At 37.2% G+C, this 27,281-nt stretch overlaps 1 protein-coding gene across 2 annotated transcripts in view; it reads left to right on the top strand.

The window, feature by feature from the left end:
* The first annotated feature begins 8,464 nt into the window (after positions 1 to 8,464).
* NALCN (sodium leak channel, non-selective) overlaps positions 8,465 to 27,281 on the top strand; it is a 214,728-nt gene continuing 195,911 nt past the window's right edge. For both annotated transcript variants that reach the window (XM_041478293.1, XM_041478292.1), the window contains exons 1-2: positions 8,465 to 8,572; positions 10,851 to 11,033. In XM_041478293.1, coding sequence (XP_041334227.1) covers positions 8,465 to 8,572; positions 10,851 to 11,033 — 291 coding nt within the window. The remainder of the gene's footprint in view (positions 8,573 to 10,850; positions 11,034 to 27,281) is intronic.

The following is a 27,281-nucleotide window of genomic DNA, read 5'->3' as shown; positions in this document are numbered from 1 at the left end:
TAAACTAGAGGTGTTGCGTTCAAAAAAAATTTGTACTACGTTACTAATAGAATGCTTCCATGATTGGATCTCCTGTAGCTTTTGAGCACAAAATCTTTTGAGGATAAAGAGCAAAGTCAGCCTTGTGTGGGTGTTACAGGTTGAATCATATTTTCTTTCCGTTTAAACCTTTCTCTGTTCTCCATTTCATTACCTTCATAGCATCTTTTATTTCAACTGAAGTTTCCTGGATTGATTAAATACTGATAAACATCTTGCTTTGCAAAATACCAGTTTTAAATTACAGTTGTAAATAGTCTTGATTCTACTAGGTAACTTCTTTTTCCTTTCTCTATTTGCTGTGATAATTTCATCTTTTATCTTTTTTTTTTTTTTCCCTTCATGGTGAGGACAATCAAGTAGTGAAACAAGTTGCTCGAAAAACCTCCTTTGCTGGAGGTTTTCAAGACCAGACTGGAGTAACCTGAGTAAACTGCAATAGCCTGGGCTGTCACCAGAGTTGATACTGCTTGAGCAGCAGACAGGATTGGAGACTTTCTGAGATCACAGAACCAAATAATGGTTTGGGTTGTAAGGGACCTTAAAAGATCATCTAGTTCCAACCCCACTGCTCTGGACAGGGACAACTTCCACTAGACAAGGTTGCTCAAAGCCCTATCCAGCCTGGCCTTGAGTACTGACAGGGATGGGACATTCACAACTTCTCTGGGAAACCTGTTCCTGTGCCTCACCACCCTCATAGTAAAGAATTTCTTTCTAATATCTAAACTTACCCTTTTATCTTAAGATCATTTGCCCTTGTCCTATCACTATATATCCTTGTGAAATGTCCCTCTCCAGGGACTGTAACACCCCTCAAAGCCCTATCCAGCCTGGCCTTGAGTACTGACAGGGATGGGACATTCACAACTTCTCTGGGAAACCTGTTCCTGTGCCTCACCACCCTCATAGTAAAGAATTTCTTTCTAATATCTAAACTTACCCTTTTTTATCTTAAGATCATTTGCCCTTGTCCTATCACTATATATCCTTGTGAAATGTCCCTCTCCAGGGACTGTAACACCCTTTAGGTCCTGGAAAACTGAGATCTCCATGGAGCTTTCTCCAGACTGAACAGCTGTAACTCACCAGCCTGTCTTCATAGGAGAGGTGGTCTAGCCCATCTTTGTGGCCTCCTCTGGACTGATTCCAACAGATCAATGTCTTGTGCTCCAGGCCCTGGAACTGGGCCCCTGGAGAACCTAGATGGAGTCTCACAAGAGCAGAGCTGAGGTCCTTCCAGCTTGAACTGGCTTCTGATTCTATGAATTCAGTTTTCCTTCTTTTTTTCTTCCCTCCAAAATAAAGCCTTTACCTACAGTGCGTAAAGTACCAGAGGTTATGGTGCAACTTCTAGGAACTGCCCTGCAGCAAGGGCATGTCGATTAGTTTGTTTCAAAGGGAAGATAAGAGGATAACAAAAGAAAAAGTCCTAATTCTGTTTTCAGGACTTCAAGTTATACAGGCATTAACTTTTTTGCTGGCAGTTTCTTAAAAAATAGAAAAGGAAGAACTTGGCAAGGAAAGATGATCTAGAATATTTCAGTTGCTTTAGTAATTATTTTAGCAAAAATTGTAACAAATCTAAAAGAATATAATTACCATTTATTTTAATTTGTACATATTTAAATAGTGATGGATATACAAGGTTCTCGGCATACTAGCATGTAATTAATGATACAACAAAATCCCAGAAACATTAAAATAATCACTTAAGCAGGCATGCTGCCAGCCATCTGCCTACAGAGAAGCTCCTTTTCACCCGTGTATCATTGTGGGAAGGAATTCCTTCCTTTAAAACCTTGAAAAATTGATCCAGAGTACTCAGAGCATGTTTCTGAATGTGGAGTATTATAAAGAGAAGATGGGTTGCTCCTTGAATCAACTCAGTCAATGACCTGGCACTACCTGTCCCCTTACGTTCATAAAGGGCTAAACACATTTTCCACCTTGACATGGGTTATGGTGCAAAAGAAAATTCCAGAACGTTGCTCTCTGGTTTTAACCAGCATGATTCTTACTAAGGATGTTGCTATGTGTCTTTTTGTCAGCAATGGGCTCTGACACGTATTTATATAGACTGCATTGCAGTTGACCGATCCTAGGTCAGCAAATGGTGGCCCACAGTCCAAGTAAACTTTCAAAGTAAACCAGCTGTTAAATTGTGCAAATGTATTTGGGAAGGAAATACATTTCCCTTGGTATTTTCTATGTATTTTGTATTTTATATGATTACTGTGCATTCAGTGGCCATCATTACATTTTAGCATTTTTTCAGCCAGTCTGACAGGATAACTGTAGAACTTGGAAAGCTATCTTGTTGTCCAGTCATGCCAACAACCAGCCTGTTAGGGGTTGCTGGAGGGTGCTCACCAGTCTTGGTTTCCACTGAAAAGCAAAAGCTGGCTACTTGTACAGGGAAGTAGCTGCTTCATGCTTGGATGTGTTCCACCTTTGGGATACATAGGGAGTTCGGACTTTGAAATGTGAGTGTACCTGCTCTTTACAGCACAGGTCACTTTGGTGTACCTGGATCTCTATTTTGTATGTAAAAGAAGTGTAGTGGAATGTGATATAAGCATCATTTAAAAAATCATCTTCAGTTGTTCTGGCTTTTTTTTTTTTTTTTTTTTTTTTACTCAACCAAATCTCTTAATTAAAAAAATGTGGAAAAGCTAAGCAATTCTATTTAAAATTAAAAAGTTCTGTTTATGGCTCCATCACTGCACCATGTATGTATATGTGTAGTTTCTTCAAAACTGTATATTGCAGATGTTAGAAGGGTTAAAGAGAGCAACATTATGTGACAGTAGCAGTAGACTGTATATCTGACTCACAAGAGATCTGCCTTTTTGCAATGAGATATTTGATTCTGTTTGCTGGGTATTATTTTGGCAACATCTGAGAGGAAGAATTTATATGTAAGAAATAAATATTGTAAGAGCATTGTCCTTAGCCAACAATAAGGGAAAACACAGGAAATGTGTTGCGAGCGAAGAGCTGAAGTCTAAACACCTGCCTGTTTTCAGACTAGATGTCCTTACATTGGCAGCCTCAAGCAATTTTTAAACTTTTCTCAGTTTTGGACCTCAGTCCTGGTATTTTTGCTCTGGGATCCTTCTAGTAAGTACAAGATATCATCAGTCATTCTCTCCTACGTGTATCCAAATTTGATTTTGATTTGAAAATTTGAATGTAACTGACTTTTAAAATATTTCCTTCAGTGTGCCTTCTTTGTGAGGAAACAGCTTTGTTTTTAATGAATACTAAAGTTTGGTCAGTTATTAGCAATATATCATGCTTAAATAACAAAGAGATCTTTGAGAACATTTCATCAGGTACAATAATGATACCACACAGAAAAAAAGTACTGAAACAAGCTCTTACTTGAAATTAGTTATGAGTTAATAGCATCTGTGGTGGTATGTGCCATATGATTGTATCCACTGGAATGCTGTCTTTACCCTTCTAAAATATATCTATACTGTTGTGCGTGCAGCTTGCTCACTTCAGATTTTTGCTATGTGAAAACAGATGCAGAAATGCAATTTAACTGTACCCATACCCAAAATCAGGGATGGAAGGCTCTGTGGATGCAGGGAGCAGGCAATAGACAAAGTCAATTTGCAAAGAAGGAGAGGAGGCTGTTGATGAAAGAATGGGAACTTTTATTTTTTCTATAATCATGTAATGTATACTGAAGTTAAGATCAATCAGTTTCTTTAAGGTAGCCTTCTTTGGGGCTTTTTAATGTATGGTATGGAAATGGGGTTTTGTCATCGTGCTATGTGTATGGGTGTTCACATCATCTTCCTGTCACCCATTTTAGCTCTCACATTTGTAATTATTGTCTTGAAGTGTGTGCCACTTTCTGTGTCCCTGCTCTAGGAGAAGTTGGAAGCAGAGTTGACATTTGCAAAGAGAGAATTGAAGAGATGCTTGTAGATGGTCTGCCTTGGGAAGACCTCAAAGCAGTGCTCACATGATCTCAGGTGACAAAGTCAATAGGCAGTGAGAAAAAAAGTATGTTGAAAGCCAGGCATTGCTGATTCCAAGGATTTGTCTGATTTTTGAATTCTCTCTCCATAAGTTGTAGGTAGGAATATCTACTTTGTTTTCCTGTTGATATTTCTGTGAAGTCATTCTTCAGCTGCCTTTTTTATCAGCCAGAGCCTTTATAAGTGTGTTTTCCTGACTTTGTGATAGAGATCTTTTGAGCAGATTATGCTGTATACAGTGAGCTTGCTTTATAAGCAAGACTCAGATTTCTGAGCTTTTGATGTTGTGGAGGATCAGCTACTTTTTAACATTTGTCTTTTGATTTTTTTAGGAACTGCATATTTCCATCAGAAGGAGTGTCTTGCACTTAGTGGGAATATTGTAAACTGGGTTATACCTTCTTCTGACTCTTTTTTTTTCCAAAGTGCACAGTCGGTCTTATGTTCACCCCAACCATTGTCCTGGCATAGCTTCGTTTCAGCAGAAGCTGCAAATTTAGTGGGTGGGGGTGGTTTAGAAAGTGTAGAGGTTGCAGAACATGCCTGCAAGTTCAGAGATAGGAAGAAAAAGAACAAGGCTTCCCTGATGGATCCAAGGGGCTCAGAGTGTGAGTAATTTTCTTCTTAGTTTTATTCCTTTTCATTTGCATTTTCTTCTAAAATTAGAGGAGAAATGCAAAAGACAGTATGTTGCTCCCTGAAAAGGTTGACACCTGCAATGTGAATTTTCATTGCTACTATAAAGAAGGTACTGCAAAGAAATGTGAAGTGGTTGTAGCTCCAAAGCTGCATGATATTTTCCTGTGTTAAGAGCCTGTCTTTGCCCTGCACCCAATATGTCTTAAAAACACTGCAGCTAGAAATACATCCTAGGGAATGTATTAAGCCTTTCACATTAATAACAGGTTGTGGTCAAAGAAAGACCTAATGACGTATGTTGGGATCAATGCAGGAGCTGCAGGGGTGGATTTGTATCAGGGTTAGGGAGGGCTACATCCTCCCCATTGGCACAGCTTGGTGCGCTGCGCGCTGCGTGTCACATGCTGGAAGGAGTTCGTGTGCAGCTCTCCTTCTCTTCATCCTTCAGCTGGTTCCTCCCTGAAAAAACAAGTGCAAAAGGGATTAGTAATCCAAGGGTTAAAACTCTTTACATACATGGCAGAGTTCCAAAACTGCAGCACATGGAAAAGCGTGTGTTCCCTAGTAAACTAAAAGTAGTGAGAACAGCAAAAACAGTTGCATAAAAGCTTGAAAGCAACTATGCTGTAGTTTGAATAATCTTGCTAAAGACCATTTACGAAATATTATTGATCTGTCATCTTCATCCTGAATTTTTGTGTGCATTTCTGGTCATTTCAAGTAGAGAAGTAAGCAAGCTGATTCTTTTATTACATAACATTTCCTCCCTTCCATTTGGTTTTATATTAATGGAGATTTGTTTATTCAAGGCTGCCTGTTAAAAATAAGAATTCTAATCTCTTTAGTCACAACACTGATTAGCTCAGCTGGTCAGAGCATGGTGCTAGTAATGCCAAAGCTGTGGGTTTGATATCCATATGTGCCATTCACTGAAGAGTTGGACTTGTTGATCCTTCTGGGTCCCTTCCAGCTGAGAATATTCTGTGATTTCTGTGATTTAAGTACGTGAACTGGATGCATTATGGACATTTATTATGAGCATCTAAAGCTCATGTTATTTTCTGTGCCTGGACCAATTAAAAATTACTTGAACAAAGAAAGAGGCACTGGATAAAAGGATAAGTGGAAATTTTATTAGAAGAGTATGGCTAATCTTCCTACACATCAAATATATAAATGACCAATACTGAGAAAAGCCTAAAAACATCATAGTCTTTCTAACAGAGTGTTGATAATTATTTGCTTTTTTTACCCAAATGGACATAGCTTGTTATTTAGACCACCATTTATAAAAAACAAACAAAAAAAAAAATCTGTAAAGTTAAAGAAAAATCAGTTTTTCATAATTATTGATTGCACTTACCTTATTAATTCTCTGTTTACTGCTACATCTATTCTTAAAGGCTTACTAGAACACAGTAATAGCCATTACCAGAAATAGTAAACATAAAATTATTATTTTGTTATTTCACTGATTAGCTTTTGAGTAACAATTTCCAAAGAAAGTACTTGTAAGAAACATTTTAGGTAGTGGTTTTTTTCCCCGTAAGGTTTTGGGAAATGCAGCTCCCAAGGTAATGCAGTAACTTCTTATCACTATGCTAAATGTAGCCATTTGAAGGTTCCATGACCTCAAAAAGCACACCAGCAGCTCTGAGAACCTGAAGCATTTCTGGTTGTGCTTTGGTCTAAGGAGAGAAAAAGGTCAATCCATTACACTGGGAAATAAATAGGAGAAAATGGAAAAAAAATCTAAAGAGGAGGAAGTAATGAATTCAGTTACAAAACAAAAGTGGAACATGAAGTTTGAGCATGAACATGGAGAGAGCATGCAACCTCTGTGAATATTATTTCATTCTTCATTTGTTAGAGAAGGGTTATTAATATACAATATTCATTTTACTGTATTTGCATGTGTTTAGTGACACCTTACCAGTTTTATTTTTGCTAAGATTGCTGTGAATGACTATTTAAAATGAGTATAGGTGTCAGAAATTGTTCCTTATTTTGTGCCTTTAGATTATTTCTGTTTGTTTTTAAAAATCAGTTTTTGCATGTCAGCTCCTCGAGCTGGGAACATTAGTACAAGACAGTCCTGTTACTGTGTGGTTTGTACAAAGACCAATGGTTCGGACTTGGCTTTACAGAGGCAGGAGCTGACTTCTTGAATCTGAAAGAGAATACAGAGCAGGGGTGGACTTTGAGGGAATTGGAATAAGATTAAGGGTTTACATTTGCCATAACAGCTAAAAAGAAGAGAGAGAAAAGGATGCAAGCATAGTGTTTGGACATGAAGCAGCAGCCCATGGGATTGAAAAGGCCAGCTGAGACCAAGCACATGGGCACTTCTGCAGTCCTGAGCTCACTATTGCCTCCAGCTAATCGAGGACAGTGTTTCCTGCATTCATGTTAGAGAAAGTGTCATTGTGATACTTGTGGCTGTAATTACCAGGGCCTGTAGTGACAGGACAAGGGAGCAACAGAGTTAAACTGGAAAAGGGAAGATTCGGGGTAGACATAAGGAAAAAATTATTTACAATGAAAGTGGTGAGACATACAAACAGGCTGTACAGAGAAGTTGTGGTAACCCTATCATTGAAAAGTGGACAGGGCTTTCAGCAACCTGATCTGGTGAAAGACGTCCCTGCCCATGGCAGGGGAGTTGGGTTAGATTATCTTTAAAGGTTTCTTTGAGCTCAAACCATTCTATGATTCTATCTTAAACTAGCTTTGACAAACTTTTGGTTGTCACAGGGCAGTGTCACCTGCAAACAGTTGGTCCAAAGTAAAGGTCCAGAACAAGGTCCCAAGATCTTGCTTTCTTCCTCCCCTTACTTTGATGGGAAAAAAAAAAAAAAGTCTCTAAGGGATTGTATTTCATTAACAATAGAATTGTATTTCAAAGGCAGGAAGTTACTTCTCAGGACAGTATATCTTCCTCATCTGCTTGGATTTGTTTAGACTCTGGGATCCATGAATTGTGTCTGTGGAAAAGTCAATACGAAGATCTGACTCAACCATACTGCTCTCATGGTGTGTCCCCTAGTTGTGGCTCACATGGCTGAGTATACAGAAGGCTCAGTCAGTGCCACCCATGCAGGAATGTCCAGACACCGCCTGACCTTGTGGAAACAACACATTTTCCTCAGTCCTTCCATGTGCCAGCACATGCCCCACAGCCAGCCATCTGTCTGGCTGTTGGATAGATAATTGTTAACATCAAAAAAAAAGTACTAGAAAAATACTTTAGAAAATACTTCATAGAAAAATAATGTTAATAGTAGTAGTATATAGCAAAAAGACTCTTCTGATTTCGGTAAATAACATTAACATCTATTGGCTGCTTAACATTGCCTGTTTGCCTTTGGCATGTTGGGATTTATCTTAGCCTAGTGTAATAAATGGAAATGTCACCATTTAATTAAATGGCTCCAGGTCAAATCCATCCAATGATTACTCTGTGTTGAAGTTCACAGCAATAGCATTCTTTGCTATACTAGAACAAATTTTCTGTCAGTGTTGCTAAGTCTTTGGTAATTGTTTGTGTTGCATACCTTTGTGTCATTTTTTCGTAAACTAACAAGTGTCATGTCAGTGATTATATTTAATAAAATCAATATCCTATTAATCAGTAAGTTCAAAAGAAGTGCACATGAAAACAAAATACTTTAGGTTATTCATAAAACCGTTCAAAGTGCATTGTAAAATTTCTCAAGTGAATTAATGTTTTCTGTTTTTCTCTCACCAAGGAGGTTTCATGATTATAGATAAGAGAAGTTAACTTCAGGATGCTGAAAAGGAAACAGAGTTCAAGGGTGGAAGCCCAGCCAGTTACAGATTTTGGTCCCGATGAATCTTTGTCAGACAATGCAGATATTCTATGGATTAACAAACCAGTAGGTATCTCTTTATGTAATTGCTAATTTTAAGTTAAATGTAACTTGAATTGTTGAAATATGACTTCCACAAAAATTCTGAATTAGATATGAGTCAGAAACAAGTTTTGAACTATAGTTGCTAGTGTACCAGATAATTTTTTGAATAATATCAAAGACTAAACAAAATCATTTCTTTTGGCTGTTCCAAAATTATGGGATGATCAAGCAGTATTTTCCAACCAGTTCATCTGATTGATTCTTTTAAAACAGCCATCTTTTCAAGGTCTCTGGTTCCTAACATGTTCGTTGAAATTACAAGTTCATAAAATGAGCATTTGAAAAGAATGTTAACAGGAGGATTTAGTTGCTCAAGTGGTAGCCATCAATAAACACTTTTGATTTTCAGATCTCTCCTTTTAAAACATTTATGAATATAAACATGTTGTTATTTTGGTTGTTTATTTTGAAGTACAGCTCTCATTTTTCTCATACCATTTAACCTAAAACCTGCCTTGAGAAAAAGAGAGGTGTAAAAGTGTCTGGCAACTTGAAACTGGGGAAAATTTCATTAGGAGTGGAGTTATTAATAGACTGTGTAGTATTAAGGAAATGTCTTTACCATGTAAATGTATTTATTATGATTGAATTATTTATGCAGGAGTGAGCATGGATCCAGGATTCCAATATTGTGAATCTTTTCTGTTTTTGCAGAGAAAACATTTTCACATTTCTCTTAGTGTATAAATTTTTACTTTTTAAAAGCAGGAAGTAAAATATTCTGAAATAATACCTGTTGTTAGCATTGCATTCATATAAGGAAACCATCATCTCATTTGTAGTAAGGGTGCCAGATCCCCTCAGCTTTGCTGCTGAGTTTTAACACCTAAAACTATGCAGCATGAATTGATATATGGGTGTTGTCTTGTCAGTTATTTAAGTAGAATGTTTGTATTGGCTGCTGTAATAAACTCAAAATGTCATTGCAGAAATATATGATGGATATTTACTTACATTTCTCATCACAGAATGCATGAGATTTTTGTGGAATAATATTTCTTGTCATGCTGATGGACTAGTTGTATATTGCTTAGTATTTGTAGTACTGGCACTTTAATGTGTCAGAGAACAAGTTTTGTGTCAGCAACGCTTGAATACTTATGTTGTTTCAGTTGAAACAAGGTTCAAAACAAAGTGGATGTTAATGGGATATTAGAGATCATGTATAAAGTGTCTTCTGCTTCCAAATTATTAAACTGAGTATACAAATGATAGAACTATTAAATTCATGTCAGATATCATTAAAGTGAGTGAACAGTGAGTATTAAATTAGATGGCTGTTCTTGAGTCTTTTGGATATCAGAAGGTCCAAGGTACACTATAAATGAGTATGGAATTTTTACCCAGATGAAAAATTTTGATAAATATACTTCAGGTCTTTTTATTTAAAAGATTTTTTTTGTTGCTGAAGTATCTTTTCCTATTTGTTACGATAGGTATGACCTTCCCAACTATGTTTCCTTATACTTGCCTGACTTCAAGATGTTTCAATCACATTTTGTATTTAAAAGGAAAAAATCCAGCCCTAAACCTCCATATTGATATGTTCTGCTTTTTAGTTACACCTCCCTCTCTGACTGGCAATGAGGAGTGAGACTGAGTCCTAATTAGTAAAAGAAATGAACAGTTCTCCTATAGCAACAAAACTTGATTGGAACAAAAAGAAGTATCTGCCTGTGACATAGTATTTTTTATATTTATTCTTTTTATATTTATTATTTTCATAACCAGAAGGATGCTTTTAATCCTGTGACTCTCTCTTAATTTTTTTGAGTTGTGAACTGATTTAAAAATAATTTCTTAAGTAAACTAAAATTTTCCACAAATATTTTTATTTAATCCATCGTCCCAGCTTCAACTAATTCTACCTATTGTCTACCCATAAATGTGATGGGTTGTAATTTGAAAAGAAATTGAATTAGAAGTGCCACAAAGTAGAAATTATAGAATCCTTATTCTCAGTTTTATGGCTCTTAATTCATGTTTTCTGACTTATACAACCTCACTAACTAACTAATAAAAGTATATACGTGTCTATACATGTATAAGTAATTTAGGAGTGCTTATTTTTGGTTGAAGACCTTTTATATGTGGATTGTGATGTTAAAGGACACAGACTGCCTTTACAAAAGACTGCCAGGATAAGTTGTGGAAGCTAAATATTTGAGGGCTTTTTGAACATCAAACCAGTCTTGTAATATCTTGTGTTTGGGTTTTGTTTGTTTTTATTTTTTTTCAGTGGGTGCACTCTTTACTACGAATTTGTGCCATCATCAGTGTTATTTCTGTGTGTATGAACACTCCAAAAACCTTCGAGCATTATCCGCCTCTCCAGTATGTGACATTTGCTCTTGATACTCTCTTGATGTTTCTTTACACTGCAGAGATGATAGCAAAAATGCATATCCGTGGGATAGTTAAGGTAAGCATTTAAACAGTATTCTCTGTGTGCTTCCAGTGATCTGAATGCATGCTAATGACACTTGGTATTTGGTTTTTAACTTGCCAGCTCTTCTTGCTATGATTGTTTTTAACTGCAGGCAACATCATGGTGTATAAACTGAAAAGACAGATGGATAAAGATGTAGCTTTACTGCATATTTAATCCCCTCAAAATATAATGCAAGAATTCATAGTAGAAAATTAAGGAAACAGATAGTTTAATTTTATTTGTATAAAGAATTAAAGGAAAAATAAGCTACATACACATTAGCAAGAATATTTTATATATGTCTGTCGGTCTATATATGAACTTAGAATTTTGATTTTTGTTTCATGTGGCTGGATGTGTTTTTGTATGTTTACTTAAATAAGAACATGAGTCTTACTGTGAGCTAGTCGATAAAGTGATCTTGGTTTGAATTTTTTTTACCTTGATATAGTCCATGTTGGTAAACAAAATGCTTCTCTTATCATATGACTGCTGTTGTTGCTGGGCTAATTTGTATAAGGAGATTGGAGGCTGCAAAATTGCATAATATGTTAGTAATCATTATTTGGCACCATTATTTTATTGATTGTTTATAGTCTTCTAAAAAGACTATAATTTGTATCTTGCAAAAAGATACAAATTTGGCTTTCATGTATAAAATCCATTTGCATACCTTACTGACAATGCAATTATGGCACTACTGCGCATAATAGATAATGTGTGTTACGTTATCCTTGCTTTAAACTCCTTAAATGTCTGGTGATTCCAAAGATATCTGTAATTAAGATCTTATTTTTTTCTGAGTTTGCTGTCTGCAAACTGAGAAACTGAACTATTGTGTCATCATGCTTAATGAATATTAATAGTAAAATTTTAATTGTCATTAATATTGATATTTAGAAAATTGCTGAAATAAGATGATTCTGAGTAAAATGTCATGGGTTGTGTAAAGCCAGAGTAATCCTTTGTGAAGTGCTGTTTCTTGCTGCTACCTGAGCTCTCTTGTTCAGAGATGTCCGTGAAGAAAGTGAAGACGTGGACACAGGATTTTTTATGCATAGGGAATTAGTGACCATTGTGAACATTTGAACAGTGTGGGAATAAAAAGTTACTATTACAACCAGTACAGCCTTTGCAGAGAAAAGGAAATGTAGATATTAATGCAGAGAGAGAGGGCTTTTGTACACTGGCCTTTTTGTATGCGAATACTAACTTCACTCACAGTCAACACCTAGGGGCTATGAAAGATACGCTGCTGCATAGCCTATTGTCTTTACTGGGTTGTTTAAATTTGTGGATTTGTGAGAAAATCTTAAGCATTGCTATTGTCCTTATGGGGGACTTCAGCTTGCCAGAAATTACCTGGGAGCATCACATAGTACAATCTGGGCCAGAAGATTCTTAAAAAACCTGGATGACAACTTTAAGGAACAGGTCCTAAGGGGGCTGACTCAGAAAGATGCTCTCCTTGATCTACTGCTTGTCAACAGAATCGATCTGATGAATGAAGTGGAGATCGGCAGCTGTCTTGGCAAGAGTTTAAAATCTTTGTTGACAGAAGGAAAAATGACAGCAAAACCTCAGCTCTGAACATGAGAAGTGCAGATTTCAGGCTGTTCGGGGAATTAGTAAGTGAGGTCCCCCGGGAAAATGTTTTTTGCCATCAGTTCATCACTGTCCATCAGTTCTGATCACTTTTTAAATATCATGTCCTAATGAAACAGGACCAGGCAATTCCCAAATGTCAGAAGTCATGAAGACTTGGCTGAACAAAGTTTTCTAGGGGAAATAAGCCAAAAAAAAGGAAAGATGTATGACCAGTGGAAGCAAGGTCAGGTGACATGGGAAGATGTGGAGACACTGCTTGTCACTGTTGGAAGAAAATTCATGTGCCAAAGATCAGCTGGGGTTAAACCTGCCAGAACTGTGGGGAACAATGAAAAGAGTTTTTTCAAGTATATTAATGGCAATAGAAAGCGTAAGGTTAACATCAGCCTTTAACAGGATGAGAATGGTCACCTCACAAACAGGGACACGGACAAGGCAGAGATGTTTAACGCATTCTTTGCCTCTGTGTTCAACACAGATGGTGGACCAAGGGATCTCAGCCTCTGAAGTGGTGACCATGATTGTCAGAATGATCATCTCCCAGTTGTCCCTGAAAATGTTCAGGATTTGTTGCTCCAGCTGGATCCCTATGAAGCCTGATGGAATATAGCAAAGAATCCTCAAAAGAGCTGCTGATGTCACCAAAAAACCTCTCATGATGATTTTTGAGTGGTCTTGGGAATCTGGAGATGTCCCAGCTGACTGGAAGCTGGCAAATGTTGTCCTGATATTCATCAAGAGCAAGAAGGAGCATCCCAGAAACTACATTCCTTTCAGGCTCACTTGAGTGTTTGTTAAAGTTGTGGAGAAGATTATTCTGAGAGGTATTGAAAAACACCTGAAAGACAATGTCACCACGGCTTCGCAAGGGGAAAGTCCTGCTTATCAAATCTGATTTCCTTTTATGAGAAGGTAACCCACCTAGCTGATCAAGGGAAGCCAGTGGATGTAATCTTTCTGGATTTCAGTAAAGCTTTCAATACTACCTCTCAGGGACTCATCTGGACAAAATGTCCAGCACACAACTGGACAAACAGATCATGTGATGGGTGAGCATCTGGCTCATGAGTCGGGCACAAAGGGTTACAGTGAATGGGGTGACATCAGACAGGTGACCTATGACTAGTGGGGTTCCACAGGGCTCCTCAGCTCTGTGGTCTTCAACATCTTCAATAATGAGCTGGACACAGGACTGGAAGAGATACTGAGCAAGTTCAGCAGACACTGTGTTGTCTCCTTTGAAGGCAGGGAGGGCCTGCAGAGAGCCCTCAACTAAATAGGGGGCTGGGCAATCACAACCCATATGAAATTCAGCAAGGGAAAATGCCAGATTCTGCACCTGGGCTGGGGCTACCCTGGATGTACAGTACAGACTGGGGAATGGGAGGCTGGAAAGCAGTGCTATGGAAAGGGACCTGGGCATCTTGGTCTACAGAAAGCTGAATATGAGTCAGCAGTTTTAAGTGCTACATTATAAGGAAGATATTAAACTGTCAGAGTGTCCAAAGGAGTGCAACAAAGATGATGAAGGGCCTTGAGGGGCAGACTTATGAGGAGTGGCTGAGGGCACCTGGTCTGTTCAGCCTGGAGAAAAGGAGACAGAGGGGAGACCTCACTGCCATCTACATCTTCTTCCTGATGGGAAGAGGAGGGGCAGACACTGATCTCTTCTCTCTGGTAACCAGTGACAGACCTGAGGGAATGGTCTGAAGTTCTATCAGGGGTGGCTTAGGTTGGATATTATCACCCAGAGCGTGGTTGGGCACTGGAACAGGCTCCCGAGGGAAGTGGTCACCAGCACCAGCCTGACAGAGTTCAAGAGGAATGTGGACAATGTTCTCAGGCACATGGTGTGACTCTTGGGGCTGTCCTGTACCAGGCTGGGAATTGGACTCAATGATCCTTATGGTACCCTTTCAACTGAGCTTATTCTGTGATTCTGTGATAGACTAGACTAGACTAGACTAGACTAGTTTGAAGGGACCATTGGAAGGGAATTAAAATCATAATCTAGTCCAACTGCCTAACCAATTCAGGGCTGACCAAAACTTAAAATATTTTGCTAAATGCCTGTCCAAATGCCTCTTAAGCACAGGGTTTGGGCATCAACCATCTCTCTAGGAAGACTGTTCCAGTGTTTAACCACCCTCTTTATGAAATGCTTCCTAATTACCAGTCTGAACCTTCTGTGACACAGCTTTGAACCATTTCCATGCATCCTGTCACAAGGTACCAGGGAAGTCAGTGCCTTATTCTCCACTTCCCCCCTTTAGGAAGCTGTAGAGAGCAATGAGGTTACACCTCAGCCTCCTGTTCTCTGAGCTAGACAGACCTAGAGTCCTTAGCTGCTCTGCACAGGATGAACTTGTCTCTGATTGTTGTATGATGAGGTTGTCTTTGAAGCATGTCTGATGAGTCTGGGCACACAGAATTGATAGCTGTCTGGACCTGATCTCAATTCATGTTATAAATGTATAGATAACAACACAATTTCTTTTGTACACTGACATTTTGCTCTTCATTTATTAGATAAAAATACAGTAAAATAGATTGGATATAACCACTGTTACACAAAGACAGTTTAAGTAGAAAATGGCTGCATTTATTGTTATTTTAACAATTGAGGATTTGCTTAAAACTTAATGTCTTGTAGCATTCATCAGTAAATATAATTACACTGAAATTAAGTGCCTTCTTTGGTGCCATTTGGGGAATTGTCTGAGAATAACTTAGATGTAAGGGACCTCCAGAGGTCATCTGGTCTGACCTGCTGCCCAAAGCAGGTCCAGTTAGATAACATTGCCCTTGGCTTGGATTGTCCAGATGAATCTCAGACTTCTCCAAGGATGAAAATTCCACAAGCTCTTTAAACAGCCTGTTCCAATGCTTGACCAACCTTACGCAAAAAACATTTCTGGTAATGTTTAATCAAAAGTTTCCATTTTTCTTTCAATGATGTTCAATGAATAACATTTTTTGGTGAATTATTTGACTTATTCTTTGGATTATTGTTTCCAGGGAAAATACTAGTTTAATATTATAATTTTGCCAAGAGCATATTGATCCATGGACTGCCAAAGATAGTGGCAAATGAAGTAAATAAGGTACTGTTTAGAAACCTGTTAGCATTTATTAAAGATGTTTGCATATGAAACATCTTTATATAAGGCAATTTTTACTGCAATGTTCTAATTTATATGGATTCAAGTCTTTTAGTGAGCGCAGTATCAATGAATGCTTTGCCATATGATTCTACTGAACTTTACCATGAATCAGTATTTCCGTAAATGCTTGAGGAACTGAAATGCTAAAAAAAACTTTGAACCATGATTAATGCAAAATTATAGTCCAGCAACAAACCTAATTTATGAAGAAGTTAGGCACCATCCACTTAAGCCCCAATTAATAACAATGTAAGTATAGCTGAGCTAGGAAGATTTTAAAAATGTCTAATTAATACCTTCTGAGGACAAATGAAAAATACACTTTTCTTTGGTTTCTAGGGCATTTTAGAAAAGAAAAGTACTTTCTGAAACTGCTAGCCTTTTGTCTGTAGAAAGTTTCCCTTTTCCGTGTTTAAACTAAGTGACGAAAGAAACCAATGCCTCCATCCAAGAGTTTTCAAATCCCAGAGGAAAAGTTAAAGTGAAATCTTGCAGTAGTATTGTGTCTTTTATTGTGCATGTTTTCTTCTGGGTTATTGTTGCTGTGCTTGTAAAATCTATCCAAACTTTGGGCTGCCCATGCTGCTACTGACACATGTGATGAACAAGTGAACTAATGCTATTAATACATCTGTCTTTATTTTGAAACTTTTATCTGAAAAATTAAATTCAGGCTGTAATTTCTTACTGATTGAAATATTATTAAAAACAACATTCCAGGACAGTCTAATGTTTATCTACATTGTTGAAATATATGTACAAGCAGTAAGAATTTGCAGTGATGTTTTATATGAGATGGAGACAGAATTAGAGCAAGTCAGTTTGTTTCTTAGGGCATATTCTTATGCTTGCATTCTAAACAATCATCTATATTGAATTTTAAAAACATTCTGTATTGAACAATGATGGCTTGGGATAGTGAACGTAATAAAAATGTAATAGTGCATAGTTAAAGCTTACTGAATTAAATTTGACATTGGTATTTTCATGATCTTTTCAGTTCAGAATTCCACTTCCTTCAATTGATCCTAGATTTGTTCTCATGCTCTTTAGTTCCCAGAATGTAAACAGGGTTCAGTGACTCTTTGGTTCTGATTCCTGTCGTGTTTCATGCTCCTTGGTCAGAAAGAGCTTTGCAAAAATCAGCTGCATTAAGGAAGTATTGTGTGTCAAATGAAAGCAGATCAATCTCCTTCATTTTATCATCAATAAAATTTGAAGTGCTTTCCAAATTACATGCAGTTTATGTCTACTGCATAACTGAGTGATTGATTGGCAGGCTTCTGAGAGCACCATGAAGGAACTACTCTTTGAGTCTGTCAAAATAGTTCATGAGTCAACCTGGAACTTAACTGACAAGTCTTATGGTCCCTCAGAGTCAAAGCTCACATTGATGTGCCCACTCATATGTCACTTAAGAGCATGACTGTATGTGCTTAACACAAGTCTGTTTTCTGAATCAAGGAAATTTTCATAAATTATTCCCCCCTTGAAAAAGGAGCTGGGGTGGAATTGAAGAAATGAAGGATAACTGTCAAGCCTAAAACAGATGTGTTGTTAGATGAGCTTCTCAAAGAAATAGGGCATCCTGACCTGTGACAGAAGGTCTTTATTTCTCTTAATCAATCGAATGAAAAAATTACATTATGCTTTCTGGTAATGCATCTTCTGAAGGTCATCTCACATGGGTATGACCAAGGTAAGGCTATCTTACTTTAAAGATATCTTTTACCTTTATTAGAAGTATTTATTTTCAGCTTATGTATGGGAAGACAGAAATATTCCAGATAAATTACTTATATTAGACACAGTTGCACTGGTGGCATTATGTATAATAAAATAACCAAAGAGGAAAATATGCCAAAAAGTATAATGAAAAGGAGCCAAGTAACAGTTATCTCAGATGATAATTCAGCCTTTAGGGAAAGAAAGATGAGTCCATATAGTTTCATTCCATAGACACTGTTAGGGTATATGACATTTTCTTCATTAAAATTGGTGTGATGGTGTGAGAGAACCTACACTGAAATCATGTTGTAAAAAGGAGTCATGGTTTATTCTACTCCGTTAAGAGTTACATTGTTAAAAAAAAAAAAAAAGTGAGAGTTCCTTCTCCTGTCTGTTAAAAAAGCCTCTTTGACACTTAATGCTGAAAATGAGAATGTTTTTTTATACAACACAAGCACTGCACTGAATTTAATAGAAATATCTTATTTTTTACTGTGCAGTTGTGACACATGTCAGCTAACAAAGGAGATTGCAAAAAGTCATAAGTAATGGTCCTTAACATTTTCCCCATTGTTAAATCAGTTACATTTACAGAAAAACTTTTGTACTAACTGAAGTAGTTGTGAGTGGATTTGTCAGAGTCTTATTTCAGTAGCACTGTGTGCTCTCCACTGACTTCGGAACTCCGGCAAGGGGTAGAAGTGAATGGTTACACCATTAGCTTTCCAGATTCTTGGTGAATTCAGACAGGAACTGGAACTAAGCATCTTCTGCTACCAAAACAGTCACAAATAAATGGGAGCAGTTTAGCTTGCTTCTGTCTAGTACTAAAACCAACAAATTACTTAGTTAACTGAAATCAGTGGCTTTCAGCATGTCAGGTTTTTCCAGGCAGCATTTGTCCTGTTCAGAGAGAACATTTTCTTCACCACTTCCTCATTATTTTTTTCTGATAGGTGCTTTGGTTGCTGTAGTTACTGTCTCTTTGCTCAAGAGAAGAGACCTGAGGATGGAGCTTGCAAAAAATAGATTTTTTTTTATGAAATAGGAAAAGAAAAATAATATTCATCAGCACTAACTTGAGGGACTGCGGTGGTCTGCAATTAGTTGTTTGTGTCTAAAGTAGGCTCTTTCAAAGGATAATTTTTCTGGGTTTTTTTTTTTCCGTTGAAAGAAAACGAAGCTTAAAGCGCACAGACTAACACCTCACCTGTAGGTATCTCCCAGTCAACAGTTTCTCCAACTCATATATTTATTGTCAGTGGAAAGGTGAGGACTACAGAAAGTATACACACAGTGTGATGCTAAATTATTTTTTAATATTTATGGCATTCACGCATTTGTGCTTAAATTAATTTCTTCAATAATCATCCCAATTCATAACTTTGAGTTATGAATTACAGAACTGATGTTTTCTTTATTACAAGTTTCTGTTTTGCATTCTTTTCAGTAGTTTTAATTAACATGCCATTTTTATCAAACAAGAATGGAGAAATTACAGAATTAGTTTAATCTTTCTGATAAGTGATGGAAATATTAATAGGATTACGGTGAAACACTGTCAGCTGGCTTACCAGCTTTTGCTAACTTTGTCAAGGGTGTTTCTGTTGCATTACAGACTGAAAATAGAAGTTTTGAAATTAATTAAATTCAATGACTTTAGAAGTACTGTATACCCATAGTTTATAAATGAGTTAAGGATCAGGAAGTTGTGTTCTTTTCAAGAGTTGGATAGTAAAACAGAATATGTGGCTCCTGACATCCAGCAATAACGCGCTCTGATGTGCTTATAATATCTCTGCTGAAAGCTCCATCTCAGGATGTGCAAGTCACAAACAAAAGTGAGAATCTTGACCTTAAGGGTAGGGACAGAACCAGTGGAATCAGTGGCAAGGATAAGAAAATCTTGAGATGCTTTGACTAAACAGAGTGAAGGGGAAAAAATCAAGAGAAAACTACTTACCTATGGTCATAAAAAGCTCACAGAACAAACACAAAAAAGACTATTTGTCCTAAGAGTTGAGTTTCTGTTTTACCCTATGCCTTGCGATTATAAGATGAAAACTACTTATCCTTGTTACAAATTCTTTTCAAAACCAGATATATATTAAAATACATATATATGTATATATATAAAAGAAATTTTGTACTGTGTATAATGTTGTTGGAAACCTAGATGTGTAGTGCAGGTCCTATGTTATCCTGTATTGGCAAAGAATAGGTTATTTTAAATAGTTTTAAAACAGAATATTTTAGAACTAGAATATTTTAGTGTTGGAGCTGTGATTGTTAGTTTTAAGTATTATTTCCTATGAAAAGAATTTATATTAATTATTTGAATACAAGTATCTACAAAAGTTGATTCTTCTGTCTCACCTTTTTCTTGTGTTTGTTGCTGCTTTGTTAAGTGTCTACCACCATTGTAAGGACATCTGTTCCCAGGCTACTGGGATTGTGTTGCTCATAAAATGCTCTGCTGCTGTTTCCAGTCACAGGAAATTAAAGAAATTAAAACTGATTATCATGAGGAAAAGAAATTGGAAGTTGCCGGCAGCATGCTGCTAGTTGGGTGTTACTGCCTGTGGGCCAGGGAAGGTTAGAGACCATGGCACGGGAATATACGCACCTGTTTCTATGGTTACTTGTGTCTGATTTTATTGGAGTGTTTATTACGGGAAAGTAATGACTCATATTACACAGTGGGGCTTTTTGCACCATTTTTGCATTAACACATTAAAAAATCAAATGCATTTAAATTGCGTGGTGAAAGTACATAAGCAGTATTTCTAAAATAAAAATTGCATTTATTCTAACTGGTCAAGGGGTCATGGAAGTTTTTAGAGAGAAATTATTCTGGGACATGGATTGAATTATGTGTCCATATAATAAAATACTTAGTGACTTAACATGGTGATCAAAATTGATCCTAAAAGTTACTAAGAAAAACTATACTGCTCACTGAATTTCATAATGCAGCTAGAAATATACAGACCAGTTAGATGAACAAAACTTTATTTTTTTGGTAATGCTATTTTTTTCCTCTCCAATAGCATTTTCAAGGATTACTTTCTTGTTATGCTTCATGAAAACAGCTATTATTGAGGGATATTCTAAATGTATTATTTCATGTCAGAGTAAAATGATACATGTATTGGGAAAGCAGTGAAACCAACATACTGGATAACATGTTTTCAGGTAGCAAGAGCGGGAAATTCATTCCTAATGTGCCTTTCTGTGTTGAAATTTGCATTTTCAAGGAAGTCTGCTATAACTAAAAAATTCTATTTTATTTTATTTTTCTCCCATGTTTTCTTCTCTCTTAATTTGAGAGGATCAAAAAAGACATGAAGATAAACAAATCTTAATGCCATCCAAATCCCTGTTGAAGGGAATAAGAGCATTTCTGTGCAGCTGTATTTTCATGAAAATGATGAAATTTGTGTGGGATTTTTAAGGGAGTAAACTGAATGTAAAATTGGATTTCACAGTATTGTATTCTCCACCATTAATATAAATATGGATTTCTTACCGCTATACTAAGATTTTTGTTTCAATAAACTTTTCCTGGCCTCTGCAGTACAAAAATGTATTCTTCAGCATTTTATAATGCCAATTACCAAATGATACAATAATCTTTCTGGAAAGTGTCTCCTTCTTATGTATTCCAGCCCTCATCAATGTGGAGTTTTTTTCTGTTGAATGAAAGCTTTGAGTGTCAATCATAAATCTGAGTTTTGTCATGTTAGATGAGACTGTTTGCCTATCAAAACTCCCTGTTCAGCCTCCAGGCAACATTTGATACTGCAAAGTAAAAGCTTTCACCTTGAAACATTTGGATCCCAATCTGCCCATTGCATCCACCATAAACACTGGAGCTAGGGGAGGGCAGAATACTGCTGAATGAAGCACAGCAGTGTTTATTTCATGTCACCTCTGTGAGACTGCAGAGTACTTCCAAGAATGAGCAGATGTCCTTGCATGGGGAACTAGATGTAGAACTGGAGTTAACCCCAAAAAACTGGCATTTGGAGGAGATTGGCTTAGATGCCCACAACTAGGGAACAGCCTGTGTTGGAAGGAACCTGAAGAGATGGTCTGGACTAACCTCTTTCTCAAAGCAGGGCTCAGAGTTGGTTAGTCAGGGTTCTGTGAAATTCAGTCTTAAACATTTCTAGCAAAAAACATGCTAGCATTTCTCTGGGCAACGTGATCAGGTGTTTGACTGTGCTCACAATGGAGATTTTTTTCTGTTCATTTCCTGGAAACAGTGAGTGTTTTTCCAGGCAGGGAAATCCTATTGATCCTCCTGATCAGCCACTTTTATATTTGGTGAACCCTTAAGACCTCCAGGGAAGCCAAGTCAGCTAGTAAGGCAATAGCTGGGGCACTGAATTACAGATAGCTAATGAGCAGATGGAGAGGGAAATGAAATTCAAGCTTTCAGTGCAGTAACCCATAAAATCTCTGCAGGCCATATTTGCACCCAGCTGCAATGGTAAGGTGTTGTATCAAGAGAGCAGCCATATAATACAGCAGCAAAGCTCCCTGCCTCAAGGGTTTAGGAGCCATATTTCTGTTGAGCATTAGCATCTCTTCTCTGTGGGCTAGATATGAAAAGTGTGCTGGAGGCTCTGAATAGTGGTCGATCCAAAGTACTTGGCACTGGGTTGAACTGAGATGCTCTACAATGTTGTGGGTGGCACAGGTGGTGTATTGTGGCATTCCTTTCCATGGCATTGTGGAAACAGTTAATCCCTTCAATACTTTCGTACTGGATGAAGTGAGTTGTGTAATACTTTGATGCTTGTCCCTGCTTTGGGTTTGGGGTGGGGTTTTTGTGTGGTTTTCTTTTTGTTGGTTTGGTGGGGGTTGTTTGTTTGTTTGTTTAACTTAACAGTTCTGTTTTAAAACACTGGGTTTTAACTCTTACTAATTCCCCCACCCTTTTTTTTTTTACAGAAAACACTTTTATAGGATTATTAGCAAGTAAAATTATCCTTGTTTGTCTGTCTGAAAGTTCTGAGTTTTGGTTCACAGCCAGAATTGTTTCTTACTATACAGTCTTTTTGTTTGTTTCTTCTTCTGTTAAAAAAAGCATATGAAATGTGAACACTATAGTTTAATATCCACCCAGTATGATATGAAACATGAAATACTAAATTTAGTATCGTTAATTACATATATTAACAATAATCTAGTCTGCCTTAAAAACAGGTTTGAAACTGTTCTTTAGTGAATAGTTCTTTAGCCTTGTATCTTTATTGGTGTTTCCTAAAACAATCAGAAAATCTCAACAAATTCAATTCAAAATCAATTATTGTAATGATTGCAAAGGATGAAGTAGTGGTTATTTAGTGATTATAGGGCTTTTTGTAATGATCAATTGAAACTATGTTGTTGTGTGTCTGTAGCATGTGTGGCATCATTCTCATACCCAAAGGACCAGCAAGAGCTGTGTTTAATTTTATTAATTAAAAATAGAATAATTTGGGGATTTGTGCTGTAAGATCTAATGATTTTTTTTCAATGTTTTTTCTAGCATGGAATGCGAGATTACTCTCAATATTACATTATCTGTTAGGGAAAAGATAAATTATGTACTGTGGAATGTGTTACTTAAAGCATCTGATGGTAGAGCAGTTCAGTACAATGTATGAGTAGTTAGAAATTTAACTTGTTTAGTTCAGTGATGATAAAGTGATAATAATATACTCATTGTAGCCATTCAGAGTTAAGTTTTACACAGATATTGTAATTCCATTGGCTGTTTCAAATCAGTTGCTGTTATGTGAGCATATTTTAAATAAGTTCCTTCTTTATGAATGAAGATGCTTTATCATAAAGAAGACATGCAGAAAATTAGTTGTGTCATTCCCACACACATACATTGTTTCTTTTTTCCCCCCAAATACAGACTTTAAATATATTTTGGGTTATTTTGAAGTGATCCTATCACTATTGTAGAGGACAAACTTAGAGGTTAAGTTTAAGGTTTAAAATATTTCCATTTTTCTTTAGTTATTAGCATGGTCCTAATTAAGCAATTCACAATTTCTTTTGTGTCCTGCCATTTGTTCCCATCCTTTGTTTGACACAGGAGGACATTCATAAAATAGTTTTATTTTGAGGGATGAAAAAGGAGAATTGAGAACAGTCAGATGCAGTTTTCCTTCTTGATTAGGCCGTATTTCTTCATTGTCTTTACTGTGTGAGTAAAATATTGTTTTTGTCAGGTTGGGGGCCAGACTGGATTGTCCATATTGTTCTGCTACTAAGCAGACTATAAACTGCAGGTTTTTAAGTAAATAGGGAAGGTTTGAAGCTGAACTGAAAAAATACAAGGAATAGTCTGTGACCAGGTAGGAGATACATACCCTCTGTGTGTGCATACGTATCTGCATATGCAAGGAGAGAGCTTAGGCAAGGTGCTCCCTTGAGCTGTGATTTAATTTCGTGTCCCACTCAAACCTCTGTGCCCAGCAGTGTTTGTGTGGAGTCAGAGAGTGGGGGAGGGAAGGTTGGTTTCCCTAACTCAGCTGTGCTCTCTCTTCTAGTTTGCTTTTTCTGTTATAATGAACACAGAAGGGGAAAAAAAAAATTACACTCCCAAATTCTTATTCCCTCTATTCCTTCTATTTCATCCTGTTCTCTTTTTGTTGCTCCTAAAATCTCCATAAACGTCAGCCTCTACACCTTAATACTTGTTTGCAGTGCTTTACAAAGTAGCCCACAGGATGATCTGAAGGGTGTACCAGAGTTGATGATGTGCTTGGTTTATCACTACCAGCACATGCAGGATCCAGTGATCACGACAGAATGGCACAGTAGCCTACTGTTACTGAGCTTGAGGGTCTCTCTGCATTCTTTCAGCTATCCTGTTTGTCAGAGACTGTGAGGAAAAGTGGGAGACTAGGGTTCTAATGAGAGATCCAACACTGCAGGACTCCTTTCCAAATGATGGCAAATCTGATTATTCAGGGCAAATATCATATTACTTATTTTATTTAGCTTTCAGACAGAGTCAGCTGGAAAGAGGCAGAAGGGAAGGGTTGAGAGAACAGGTTGTAGTCAGGGATGAAAGGGAAACAAAAATTCCTGAAGGCAAGCAAGGAGGCAAGGAGGCTGTTGATTTGCAGGGACTTGCTGTTCATCCCAAGGTGTTCCTGAGGTGTTAAGAGACAAGTGGGGCAGAAATGACCTCAGGGATATCTGTGCTACCATCTAGCTAAGCTGTCTACCTTACCACTGAGATACTGAAATTGCTTGAGAAAACTAGCAGACAAGCAGATTGCTTTATGTAATTTGGCGATTAATTTCATTGAGTATTTTGTTTTCAGCAAGGTTTATAATGAAATAAGCATTTATTAAAGAATTGCAGTCTGTCTAGTCTTCCTTCTCATGTGAGTTAAACTGTAATGGCTCTCATAGTGTGACTGCCCCAAGTGTTATTAGTTCTATGTGTGGTTCTCTGTATTTTGTACTGACTCACATTTTCAATGTGTTAGGTCTTAATTTTTTTCCCCTATGAACATGTGTAATGATTGTTCGGGGCACCTAATATTGGCTATAGGCATTTTATCTTTAAAGCATAGCTGCGAAAGCAACATATTCTCAGCACAGTTGAGAAAGTGGATCTTCTGGCACCTTGTGGTGCTTCATTTTGGAGGAGTGGCAAATGATTTTGTTGTCTAGATAGGCTGTAAATCGTGTTGCTGGAGAAGTTTTCAGGACTTGTGCACATCAAGATTCCACTGTCCACTGTAGGCAGTAGGAAGTCAGCAATTTTAATGACTTTTAAGAGGTTTTGATTAGTCTCTGCACAAGGCTACTTGTCTACAGTTCCTTCATGTTCTGGAATAACGCATTCAGAAAAAAAAAATACTAAATGAAACTTCATCAATAATTCTCAGATTTCAGCAGATACAATGAAAAAAGGTTGTGGAGTTAACACATTGCAATACTTCAGCTATTTTACGTACGATGTCACCAGAGGTATTTAAATGCCATTTATTTGTATTCCTTTCTAAGTCTAAGAGCTGTCATTGACCATGAATGTGATATTTCAGCCTAAAGATTTTTTTTCAAATGTGAATGAAATTCACTGTTCATTGCTATTAATAACAAGTACTAGCCTGTGTTTAGCCAGAATTAGATTTTTCATGGAAGTAGCACATAAATTCTGATTTTTGCATTAAGCAGATTGTGCTGTTGAAAGCCTCAAAAATGCTTCCAAGGGCAACTAACATCCACATGTCAATACACTGTATGAAAGCATTAAAGATTCCCCACCACATCCACTGCCAGACAAATGGCAAATGACATTAACAGGATTTAGCCAAAGCCTCTCTACATGTAAAGTGGAAAGAGCCAGGAGCTCCCCAAAAGGAGTAATTCCTTCAGATGTAATTCAGGTGCACTGAGTTTCTGTGGGTGACCCACCGCAAGCCGCCCTTACTGGGAGGGTGTAGCGGTGAAAGCAGGCTGGGTGTGACAGCGAGAGCAGTGAGCTGGTGCAGCAGCCTGACTTATGAGAAGACTGGAAAGGGTCATGACATCTTCCTTTGTAAGGAGAAAACAGCAAAGCTGCTTCAATCATACCACAACTATTGTGGAGAGAAAAAGCAGTTTCTAAAAAAAGATTTGGCTTTCAGTGAGAACTTGGTGGGTTATTCAGAGGAGTGTGAATACAGGAACTTGTGCCTAAGTTCGTGCTCAGATCTGCACAGCACAACTCAGGGAAGACTTTTTGTTTAGACAAAGGGTGCTTAAGAGAAGAAAAGTAATTATCAAGGAGTTCTTCAGCAAGAGAAAGACCAATCAGCATTTTTGTTCAGAGCCACAATTGAAAGACTCAAGTAGCATGTTGATTCAAATCTCATTGGAGATTTGTTCCAGAGTAAGAGATTAAGAGTGTGAGTAGGTGATCTCTGTGGAGAAATAACATGTTTCTGCTTCTCAGGTACTGAGCACAACCACTAAATAACTTGAGTTCTCTCAGCCCTGAGTGAAGAGTTACTGATTAGCTCAGAGTTTACATGAGGAACTAAGTCTACTTTCTTCAGGAATGGTAGGCTAAAAATATGATGGAAAAGTTCCTGTTCTGTTGCTTCCCTGATTTGCAGTCTTCCTCCTCATAGTCCTTGAATTGAGGACTTTAACATCCTTATGTGTTAGGAAATCTTTGTCTGAAAATAGTCCCAAAGTTCTCTGTCCTGTATTTCTGATTTGAAAATCACTTACTGTATTTTCCTGGTTCCCTAACAGTTCACTTCTACCCTGAAGAATTTTTGCAACTGAAATAAATTTTTAAAACTTATTTTGTCTCTATTTGCACAATATATCATGCTGTCGCCTACTGCAAGAAATAATAAATCATCTTTAGGATAGTGCATGTCACTGAAAATATTAGATTAAAACAAAACATCTTGTCTGTGCTTTTAGAGTGAATGATAATGCTGAGACTTAAAAAAAATTGAAATAACTATAACTGAGATAAAGAAAAATGTTTATAAACCCAGGACTCACATATAAGGCCGAAGTCCAGCAATGGCTTCAAGATTCTTGAGACATGACAATAATTTTTGCCCAGTTATAGCTGTGAAAAGTGGATGTCAAACATTGCCATTTGCACCTGGAAGATCACTTAAAAGGAACCAAAGACTGTATAACACAGGAAAGACTGTATTAAATCTGTTGTGGGAAACTTCATTTAAAAAGGTGTGATTTTGTGCCTTGAGAT

This window comes from Pyrgilauda ruficollis, unplaced genomic scaffold (assembly GCF_017590135.1).
Source record: "Pyrgilauda ruficollis isolate IOZ18807 unplaced genomic scaffold, ASM1759013v1 scaffold44, whole genome shotgun sequence".
Lineage (NCBI taxonomy): Eukaryota > Metazoa > Chordata > Aves > Passeriformes > Passeridae > Pyrgilauda > Pyrgilauda ruficollis.
This window is presented reverse-complemented; position numbering and strand designations above follow the sequence as displayed.